The 11461-nt window shown below is 37.4% G+C and overlaps 1 protein-coding gene across 1 annotated transcript in view; it reads right to left on the bottom strand.

The window, feature by feature from the left end:
* LOC110045868 (microfibrillar-associated protein 1-like) overlaps positions 1 to 11067 on the bottom strand; it is an 11073-nt gene extending 6 nt beyond the window's left edge. Inside the window, exons 1-18 of the mRNA XM_089277391.1 lie at positions 10870 to 11067; positions 10689 to 10740; positions 10473 to 10578; positions 10217 to 10293; positions 9843 to 9918; positions 9048 to 9091; positions 8506 to 8530; positions 6918 to 6977; positions 6169 to 6225; positions 5909 to 5982; positions 4605 to 4713; positions 4226 to 4271; positions 3613 to 3665; positions 3068 to 3129; positions 2368 to 2527; positions 1540 to 1629; positions 1179 to 1244; positions 1 to 729 (exon numbers count right to left, since the gene is read on the bottom strand). The exon at positions 1 to 729 is cut by the window's left edge and continues 6 nt beyond it. Coding sequence (XP_089133517.1) covers positions 622 to 729; positions 1179 to 1244; positions 1540 to 1629; positions 2368 to 2527; positions 3068 to 3129; positions 3613 to 3665; positions 4226 to 4271; positions 4605 to 4713; positions 5909 to 5982; positions 6169 to 6225; positions 6918 to 6977; positions 8506 to 8530; positions 9048 to 9091; positions 9843 to 9918; positions 10217 to 10293; positions 10473 to 10578; positions 10689 to 10740; positions 10870 to 10939 — 1335 coding nt within the window. The 5' untranslated portion in view covers positions 10940 to 11067 and the 3' untranslated portion in view covers positions 1 to 621. The remainder of the gene's footprint in view (positions 730 to 1178; positions 1245 to 1539; positions 1630 to 2367; positions 2528 to 3067; positions 3130 to 3612; positions 3666 to 4225; positions 4272 to 4604; positions 4714 to 5908; positions 5983 to 6168; positions 6226 to 6917; positions 6978 to 8505; positions 8531 to 9047; positions 9092 to 9842; positions 9919 to 10216; positions 10294 to 10472; positions 10579 to 10688; positions 10741 to 10869) is intronic.
* Between the last annotated feature and the right edge of the window lie 394 nt (positions 11068 to 11461).

Raw genomic sequence — 11461 nt, 5'->3', positions numbered from 1 at the left:
GGGATTAAGACTTTTTATTTCTTATGCTATGTACAAAAACTAAGAAGAACCAAACAGTTCAATTTCCAGTGTTGCGATAGAAATGATCCAAACAAGAAATATCTCGACGTCCTAAACAAATGAAGGTGCCGTATGACACTATGACGTAAGATGGTGAGCACAATGAAAGTTCCAGCGCATGGTAATAACATTCTCCTTGTAAGCTTCCATGCTTTTCTTAGAGAAATTGGGACATTTTGATAACAGATTGTTAAGGCGACATGGTTGTTTGAGAGCTGAGCTAATACTTAAAATGATGTTTGCAGTCAGTAACAATAATAAGCGTTAAACATTTCCAGACTAGGATCTAAGAGTTGAAGAACGTTTATGTAAAGACAACACTTTTTTTCGTTGCCCAATGACCACGCATACAAGCAACCAGGAAAGAAATGACAGTTTATAGTCTATCGACTGACTGCCGTAAAAACCGCCGTAGGTGTCAGCTACAGGCACCTCACAAAAAGCTTTCCTGGTCCATCTTCCCCACTTCGTGTGATTAGCGCCGTCAACTTCTCCAACAGTTCATTTGTAGCAACGATGACATCGCCACAGCAGACTAACGTGACGAGAAAGCCACACAAGTTACTTTCTCCGCTTGGTTGGTCTTTGGAACGTTTGCTTACTGCCACCGGCACGGACGGTATGGAATTTCATGGCTAGCGTGTTATCCATCGTCCAGGGCGAATCCATCTGTATCGAAGAAGGGGTTAAATGTAAGTAGTGCCTAAATGCAGACCGTCAAGGACAAAATGGAAAATAGCCCATTTGTACACTAACGCAGCGAAAGGGAAGGGAAACAACAAAAGTAGATAATATTAGCGTCCTACTGTTTGCACATCTTCTGAACAAAGCCTTTGTTACAGCAGACTGCACAATTTCAAATCCAGCGAGTGGACAACCACCTACCCTGTAATCTGAGTAGTATGGAAGGGACTGGTTAATCCTGGTAAATCCTGTTTCTTTTTTTTACTTTTTTCCACCACTCCCACACAAAAATCATTAAATCCACAAGAAACAAGATTAACCGGTGCCTACCATACATCTGATATAATATAATTATATTAACCATTATATTTTAATTAGAGTAACTAGATTGTTACAAGTAGTACAAACATACTTTAACCTTTTACATGACATACCTGTGTTGTATCTTGATCAACCAAATGAGTGTATTTCGTTCTACCTGATCGACCAAAGTTCTTGACCTGCAAAAGAAATTTAATCTGTCTGCATACCTGTATCTCCACATATTAATACACTGGGACGTATTTAAACTTCTTAGCGATGAAAAAAAAAAAGAAATACCGCCCATCTGAAAATTCCTTTCAACAAAACGAATGACTCTGCAGTGAAATATGGTACAACTTGAACAAAAAACAATCATATCTTTTATAAAATAGATCGACAAAGTTACACTAAACAGAAGTTCCAGGATGTGTCCAAGTTACTTACATGTAGAACACTCGTTCAAAAGTGAGGAGCGTTTATGTTTTATCTTACCTGCATTACTTTAGGAATAATCGTTTTATCAAAGTGATCCTCCAGAGTGGGTTTAGCAAAGTCCCGTGTGTACACACCATCCTCTTTATCCTTTGAAAGAAGAAAAATCAATAAAGTGGGGTGAGTTCCAATATAACGATCGCAATTCACCAGGATGTAGAAAATATAGCATAGCCAGGAAAGCTAGGAGATTGGCAAATAAGTTATATCGTGGCCCTTTTTAATAAACAAACAACTTGTAAATAAACAGAAACTTGTTAGGAAATCACAGCTAGTAGTCTGAGGCAGACCATTCACAAGACATGGAAGAGTTGAATTCAGGACCACACAACACAATTCTATCCAGTGGTTTGGACAAACATTTGAACCCGATCCAGCGCCCTAACCACTAGGCCACACTGCCACCTCAGAGCAAAGATATCAGTGACGTCACCTATTGTTGTTAATATGCCAACCAGAGAACTATTGGCTAGTGAAACAAAGAGTTCTTCTGTTTAACGTTTTGAACATTTAAATAACAAAAACAGTGTTTGTCAACAAATATCTTCGCTATAAAGGAAGAGCATTAAGCGTCTCGCTACCAGCCCAGTCATGGCAAAAAGTGAAGCCATAAATTGGCAGGGCTGTCGTTAAGTTTTGATTCACCTGCAGCCTTTATCTTCACCCCGGTAAAAAATTTGTTACTTTATGGGTGAATTGTATCAACTACAGCCAAGTTGACAAGTAACAACAAGGGCCCCTCAAACATTGCTCAGCTGTAAAAGGCGCAACAGGTTACGGCCCTTCTTGGCAGCCCTGAATTGCCATGGTGAAAGCATATACACTCACCAGGAAGAAAGCACCACGGTGATAGTATTTTTGTAAGAATCTGTATTTTCCCTTGGCTGCCTTGTTGGTGATCTGTTTTGGGTTGCTTTTCACTTCCATTCTACATTCCTCCTCGGTCAGGTTGCGAAGACGTTCCACATCTTGGCGTTCTCTCTCCAATCTAAATAACATTGAAATAAAACAAACACTTGTCAATTTTATGATCAACATCCAGTAGTAACAATCAAAAACCCACTCTGAGGAGAAGAAGTTCCTACAGTGCAGGGTACCGGAGATTCCGTAGGACAAAGAAATAAGAGCAGCACAATAGCAGCTGTCACAAACGACAAACAGACCGACTTAATTTAAACAACAATAGACGGATCAAAACTTACAGGAACCAACCAATGATTGTTGACAAACTTTACATGAGTCTTACAGCCAATACCATCATGGCTAAACTGACCAATCACTTTCAACGGACCAGACTTATAACATCATCGACTGACAAATATAATTCACTTGACTCTGAAGATGACTTCCGCTCAGGTTGTTGAAACGTCAGTCGCGAACAACAGTTCTTTTAAGAACTACCCTAACCCGGACGATCACACTATACAAACTAGTAGCTGTCACATTTAGCCTAAGAGGTTTCTCATAACCACTACGTGAGTAGAAAATGAACTTCAATGCAAACAAAATTAACGAATTAACTACTTACTGCTCTCTTTCCTCTCTGTCTCTCTTGATACGTTTTAGTTCACGAACTTTCCAAGCTTCATACTAAAAAGAAAAAAAAAAAACGTCCGTAAAAACTTTTATAACAACACACGAAACGGGTTTTGCCTGGAGCAAAATGGATATGTGTGCATGCAAACCATTCACACTGCAACTGACATTGCCCTCATGTACACTGTACGCTGTGTATTGAAGTATGTACATTGTATTTAGCAAAGTTATGTAAGGTGCACAAATGTATAGGGTTAACAGTTACAGAAGATGTACGAAGACAGTAAATCTGGAAACTAGCCCTTAAGAGAAATGTGACATCTTTTGGTTCCAGTCCCAAAAAAAATCAATTATCAGTTTCTCCTTACTCATTATCATTCATTTCAGCTAATTATCATACATTAGAGCCAATTACCATACATTACAGCTGATGTCAGTTCTGTGAATATGACGGTTCGTCAAGACACATTTCTTCGTTCTAGTCACCTGCCTTGCGTGACAGTGTATTGAGATGCACGCAAAAAACAAGCTCTTTACCTCTTCCTCGTCATCTTCATCATCTGTTATGATGACATCTTCCTCATTGTCCACTGAAACAAAATAGGAGCCATTTAAAACATGAAAAGTCTTAGCATGCCACACTTTTGCATTCCAGATCTACATGTAATGCTCCAAGACTTCCTCGCATTGTTTTGTTTAAATGCTTTTCTACCTGTACAGTACATTCTTAAATCAGTTATTAAGTGTCACAATGCATCGAAAGGAATTTAGACTAAGGACTGACTCAGGAATAGCCTCCTGCGGAAAACCAAAGTTTCTTGTTTATGAAGAAACTACAGTGTAGGATCAAAGAGGAGGCTAATGTGTCAATGTTATGCACAAGTGGGAGAGTCCTTCAGGAATGTGAGAAGATGAAACCTGACCTTGGATGCAAGGGAAAGGAAGATCTACAATGTACAAGAAAAAGGACAAAAACCTAAGACTACTTTACATCTGAACTTTATCAAGACCCTAAATTAATTTAACAAACACAATCTGTAGAACCAGATAGTAAATAAAACATGTTTATAACATGAATCTTAGATTAACTGTATGTTCAAAACTGGAGTCGTAACTCATTTATGAGACATGTTTTACCATAGCCATTTACCTTCTTGTTCCTCCTGTAATTCTTTTCTTAGAAGATCTTCAACAAGCTGTGAAACAGAAAGGATGAATAAAATAAATAAATAAATAAATAAGTAAATAAATAAATAAATAAATAAATAGACCCAATCGCTATCACTGTTAAGTGATTTAGCACAAGTACTAATGAGGCTAAGCATTTAAACACCGGAAATAAATATTTCAAATTATTTAAATATAACAAGGTTTATCAACTCCCAACTGACAGGGGCAGATCAAAAGGTTATTTACAGACATTTTTGCTTTCTTGCATTCTATACATTTACAATGGACAATGTTACACACATCCAAGTTCTTATCTACAACTGCAGGAAGTTATTTCTGTTTTCACTTCATTTTGTTACCTTGCGTGATGTTTTTGTCCTTTCCTCATGGATCTTCTTTTTCTCTTCTTCTTTACGTTCAAGATCAAGTTCCATCTTCTCACGTTCCTGAACAGTGACTCGATCACTCCTGTAAAACAAAGACACATTAGCCTTTTGTTTGATCCTACAGTGTAGTTTCCTCAAAAAAGGAAACAAATGAATGAATGAAAATATAAAAGATCTTCAAATATAAAAATCAGTTCAGGATTCTTTCTTATACTCATTAGTTACACAGTTTTTCTCACTAAGGAGCCAAGACAGTTACAAGTTCCTTCATTTTATCTTCTTCAAGGCTCACACTAGTATGTTACTATCCATGCCACCAAGCAAACAGACCAAACTGTAATCTGCCCAGTTCTAAAATAACTACATCGTAGCTGACTTTGTTATATATCAGCTTCCTACTGGCTGTTTGCTGTTGAAAACTATAAACATGTACAAACCCATAGTCACCCCAATAACACAGCATGAGGTACACAGAAAAATCTATTGCCTGTGTAACATTCAAACAGAAACAAGCATGGAATAGAGTGGCTGTATCATGCATAGACTACGAGTAGTCCCTCTTTGGCTTTGTCTGTTGTGCGTGACACAAGAGAAAGCCGTGAGAAAAACTGAAATGGCTGTGCAAACCCCTGGGGGCATCTCACCCCCAGGATTTCAAGCAACAATTTCAATTTTCCTTGTGGTTTATTTACGGTCCTCTAGCTTGACGGACTAAGCAAAAGAGGGACTTCTCATAGTCTATATCATGCACCATGGTTTTGTTTTGTTTGTTTGCATTTTATTCAGGGCTTGACACCTGGCAATTGTAGCACAGACTTGGAAGAGAAACATGGTTGCAGAATCTCTGTGAGCCTGACTGTTCAGCAATTCCAAGAGATTCAAATCCAAGATTTACTGACAGATGACACTGAATTATTTATTTACTGAATGGTTGCAGGAAAAGCGGCTAACAAATATTTCTTTCTCTGTATTTAACACAGCGTGCCTTATATTGGGGCAATATAAGGCACAACATTTTGAAAAGTGCACTATTTTATCAGAGAGCACAACAAGCAATAGGTATACAAATGTTGCTCGTTTCGACTCTTTAATAAAGCGTCTACTGTATTAACCCAAGGTGAGCAGTCTTACATGTAAACTGGACCTCTTTCTTAATAGTGTCCAACATCTCCCAGTTGGCCAGTATATTGTACCTCTCAGCTCAAATTATAGTAAGTTCACTGAGGGAAATTTTTTTCAACTTCTCTGAAGCAATCTACCAAGTGTATAAAACTTACTTTCGTACAAACACTGGTTTCAATCTTGGATTGGCTTCTTCTTCAGAATCAGTGTACTCTTCATACTCAGATGACTATGAAAAATAACAACATTTAAGTAATAATATGTACATACATTGTATTATGGCCATTTATGGGGCAAAGTACTGTGTTCATTGTAATTATACATGTATAGTCATTTTAAGTTTTATATTCTACTGCAGGTAAGAACAAGAAGGAGAGTTTGTGTATTAATCAGACATGTATACAGTTGTATGTACCTCCTCTTCCTCTTCTTCCTCGTCTGACTTGGCTTCTTCCTCCAGATCCAGTAAGTCCTGCAATAACAAGAGAGTTCAGGCTGTGGCTATATGTATTTGAAAAATCAAGGGAAAACTACAGAGTACTGTAGCTGATAGGCTGCAGTGCTGTTGCAACTTGTTACAGTGTATGTTACAACGAACATAATTTTTATGCCTTGGCCCAGTTTACTGCTGTCAACACATAGCTTTTTTTCTGGATTTAAACTAAAAAATGCACTACATATGGACAATGTAGCACTTGCTTTAAAAAGAAAACCCCGGTAAGTAAAGAGTACACCTTTATTGACTTATTAATTGAAGTCAGAGATACCACTGTTCAATTCAACCTTAAAATTGATTGCCAAATAATAAGAAAATTTAATCTGGATTTACTGTGTGAAGAAAGTCCTCTCCAAGAGCCTAGGGCAAGCAGATTTTCTAGACGGATTAGTGAATTCTGTCACTTGCCTGATGGGCAAATGAAATTTCTTGGAAAACTTTTTAGGGAAATTCAAATACAGAAGTACATGTACTGTAAGAGACAAACTTTTTTGGTTAGTGAGAATGATTTTTTGGGGTGGTACATCACAGTTAGAGCTTGGCAGAAAATTTGTTTTCTTTGCACCCTGTGGATTGCTACACACTAGCATGGATTGAGTCCTTATCTATAGTTTACTGGACTCCAGTGTGTCACCAAAATGGAAAAAAATTAATTAATGGGGTAGTACCTTTTCTGCTTCCTTTTGTCTTGCTCTTTCTCTGAGCATTGTTCTTCTTCTTTCTATTGCCTGAATAGGAAAGAAAAGAATACCGTATATTATGTTTAGGTAATAAATGTACAAAGTGTAATCTGTTACATAACCAGTAAGTAAATGTGCGGCAATAATGTCAGCCATTTGTTTAGTTAGGGAGAAATGCTTAGGCACAAGGGGCATTAAATTTTAACATTTTAACAATAATAATAACAATAATAATAATAATAATAACTACTTAATAACCGAGAGTGAGGTCGTTACGGGAAAATGTCAAACTGAGGCCTTGCCGTATTGACCTCGCTATCGCTCGGTCAATACGGTAGGCCGAGGTTTGCGATTTTCCCGTAACGACCGAACGGTCGAGGTTATTAAGTTGTTTATTATATGGCTCATGAATAAAGAAAAAAAATCATTCGAGCGGAAGTCGTCAATTTACATCCAGCGATGTGTGCGTTTACCGATTCATTCATTGTCTCAAACCCAGGGCAGAACTACCCAGTCAGTGAACTTCACCACTGTATTACGTATTCCATTAAAAAACACTCATTTCTTTACGGGAAAAGTGACTGTCACAGCCTCAAAAAGGTATTTTAGTATCGTGGTACCACAAATTGATGGGGGAGTTTTCCCAACTTTTGTGGTGAAACATCAACGCAGATAGAAAAGACAGAAAGTGCTTCAAAATTGTCCAAACCAACGGTCTTTCGGTGAAAGAAAATACTGATGCTTCAGAATGCACTGCTCAAAATAAGCTTAACTCGATCTTCGCATTCGCTTTCGACAGCATATCTTCGCCTTCTTCATTCTGGGATTTATGGATGAACTTTTCAAGCCTTGTGAACGTCTGCAGTTATCAGAAACACTGCTACTGACAGAAACCGCCCGATTGTTTACATCTGATGATCCTGGAAGCTGATTTACACTTGCTTGTGTTAAAGCGAGGGAATCTATTTGATGAGAACTTTGACGGAGATCAATACTTCGGTAATTGCTGTGACTAAGATGATAACTTATAAGTTTCTTTGTGGTGTTCTGCTCAGGATGCATGACAGATCTGCCGATGGTGTTTTTCACTCAGCGATTTTAGCTTTACTTAAGACTCGGCAAACTTTGATTGTTTTTCATTAGTGCCCGCCAAGGTTACCGGCTGGTAAGTCATCTATATAAATTTTATTAAGGAAATACCTCTAAACTTTTAGCTACTTACATTCTCTTACTGATTTTAATCGGCTTTCCTCGTTTCAGTGTGCTTGAATTTTCAGAGTCGGGCTCTTCCTAATTTGCATAATCTGTAATCAGCCCGTGGGCATTACGGCTGCATAATGACCACCCAGATCTCACTCTTAGCCAATCAGAGTGCGCGTTATATCGGCCACAAGCCAAAGCCATATAATAATAATATTTAATATTTTTAAAGTGCAAATTAACATATATGCATGATCAAATACGCTCTACAACATATACAATCATAAAAAATAAAACTAAAATCCACTTAGTAAAAATCGAAAGGTTCGATTAAAAAATGTTAAAAATTACATCTGCTACTTATTTTAGTACAAACCTCTTCATCTAAATCTTCTTCATCGCTACAAAAAATAAAAAAAGGTTTCAACAAGTTGCAACAAAATGCTAAAGACTAGCATTATTTCCTTTGATTGTAATCACAATAAAATACTAGACAAGAGTGTGACTGAGCGATTTATCTAAAAGCCCTCATGTGCATTCTACAGTATGTCAAAGAAAGCCAAGAATTAATGATGCAAATAAGTGAAAGTTGTTGTAACCTTCTCTCAACTCTTATCACACAACAGTATTATAAAATAACTAAATCCTCAGATCCTACAGTAGATGTGTATGACATACTGTAGACATGTAGGTACTTTGATAAAGGTCATAGCACTCTATAAAAATCATTAATGTATGAAGCTTGTTTTCTCTGTGCCATCTCAAAAGTAAATATATATCTGAGCTGCACTGTAACAGCAATGATTATCTACACCAATATACATGTACATGTATACCTGTACATATGGACATAAAAACTGAGAATTATTCATATATTAACAAAGATCTAGCAGAAACTGTAAGTGCAACATTACCAACCTGCTTTCTTCCATTCTTGGTAATCTCCGGAGGTCTCTGTCATCCTGCATACAAAAAATAACATAAGGCAGAAATGTAAACAAAAGTCTTGTTTTTGGTGGTATTAAATTAACCGTTTTACAATGAGAATGACCAACCTACATGTACTATTCCTTCTAAAGAAGTCAGAAAACAACAAAAACTTCTCAAAATCATACATTCTTATCTCAGTAGTTCCACACATTCCTCTGTACACTGTGCATGTACTTTTAATAATAACAGTAGTACACAAGAAGAGAAACTTTTAGAGACACGTCTGAGATTGACACCATTTTGAGGAAACTAAAATCGTTCAATGCCAGTCAGTTAAATATTTTGCTGGGTACACGTACTCATTTTCCAAGATGTGCATTTCAGTTACCTGGAGCCCACCGGCCACTCTAGCAGGCACGTGCACAAATTCTTGTATAAAGTGTCCCAGCTTCTGAAGCAAATTATCACTTGCTCTCATTTTTCCCACATACAATCAGGGACTGAAATACATGTACCCTACCTCTGAATGCTGTTGAGCGACAATCTTATTTCCCTCTGAGCCAAGCTAGACATGTCTTGATTATTGGTATTTTACTGATATTACACATGTACATGTATTATTTATGTTTAAAAAAGGACGAGTAACCAGGAGTAACCTTTTTAAAATTTTTAATTATCACTATTCCCAAATCAAAGTTCTTTCAACAGTTTTTACCAAAACCATGACAAAGTCTATCATCAAGGTTCAATATTTCAAAACAAAAAAACCTTGGCAATTCATACCTCTTCTCCTGATGCTTCCTCGTCCCCCATAGCAACCACTTCTGGTTCATGTGGGCGACGTCTATGACCTTCCTCCCTGATATGTCAGAGAGAACAAGATTTCAATTCATTACTTAAACAGCACAAAAAGCAGTTTTATGGTTATTATGAATTGTGCACAAGTTCAAAATTAAAATGAATATATTATAGTGTGTATGGGTACGCTATTCACAACTTTATTCTCACTCATTTTAATTCTACTGTGTTCTGTATTACACGTGGCTGATGTAAATGAAAATCAGAGCTTAAAGATGGTTGGGAAACTCTACCATGGCCTTGTTCATGTGTATGTTGTCTGAAAACTGGCAATATTAATTTGACTTGCATTAACTTACACTTCATTATCTTCATCTTTTACTCTTTCTTGAAGTCGCCTCAGTCTCCTGTCTGTCTTTTCAGCTTTCTGAAATACCTATTAACAAACAAAATGTAAATTATAGATCACATATAAAATATTTCTAGCACTGGCCGAATATACATGCTTTACTTCCAATCCAGCTTTAAATACATGTGTGGTGCAAAATTATACAGGAAAGCATCTTGTTATAAATTGACATCATGCTCTTCGATCAGTTAAAAGCAACGATTTACCTTGTCTATTTCTTGTTCATCAATCTCTCGTTCTTTGACGAAAGGTTCTCCTAATACTGCGTCGTCTTCATCCTCTTCATCGCTAGAATACTTAGCGTATTCGGGACTGAAAGGTAGCGTCATAAAAACAATAAGAAAACACGTCCGTAACGTCAACTATAATTAGCTCAACTGAACCCTGTTGAAATACATGTACGTGAAAAAGCAAAACCTTACCGTTTTCCAGCGACATATCTGCTAACTTTCACTTTCTTCATGGTAAATTCTCCTGTTCAGAGTAAATAACCGACATAGTTACAACGAACAATTCGCTGTACTTCTGAGCTAAGCTTTAGATGTATCCTTGCAACACGATTCTTCAAGATCAGCACTACACAAACACCGCCATTCTACAAACCTTTTTCATTTTTCACAGGAACAGCTCCTGCTGTACAGTTGATAGGGACTCCTCTCGCCAAAGGATCCATTTTAGAGCCCTAAATTCTGTAAACTTCAGACAAAATTGAGCTCTTTTCCTGATATATAAAGACGTGATACAACTTCTCAATCCAACATGGCGGATAATTACGCATATGCACTTTTCTGTAATACCGCTGACACGCTCCATTCCTAAAAGGACGAGAGAAGACTGGGAATGAGTTGTTGGATAGGCGGTCGGTTCGGTCGGAAGAGGAAGGAGTGGTTTACAGGGTAACAAGAGAAGATCAAGTGGATCCCCTATGTAAGCTTATATAGCCCTTATTATTTTTAGACATGGAACCCAGTTCTTTCGGGAATGTACTCGCGCGATGAGTGGACCTCCGTTCCGCCACGTACAGGGGCCCGTTTCTCCATCTGGCCCAAAAAGCCATTTTTAGTTAATCTGTATCTAAAAAGGTGTATATGCCTGAAACTTATTGAATGAATTGAACCTCTAATCAATTTAAGAATATGTGAATAAAACAGCTCTGCAGTCATACCGCTTAAGATTTTGTAATGGCTTTCCGGAT

Source organism: Orbicella faveolata, unplaced genomic scaffold, assembly GCF_042242905.1.
Source record: "Orbicella faveolata isolate gen_17 unplaced genomic scaffold, um_ofav_v1 contig_46, whole genome shotgun sequence".
Classification (NCBI taxonomy): Eukaryota; Metazoa; Cnidaria; class Anthozoa; order Scleractinia; family Merulinidae; genus Orbicella; species Orbicella faveolata.
Note: the sequence above shows the minus strand (reverse complement) of the source record. Positions and strands in the feature narration are given on the sequence as shown.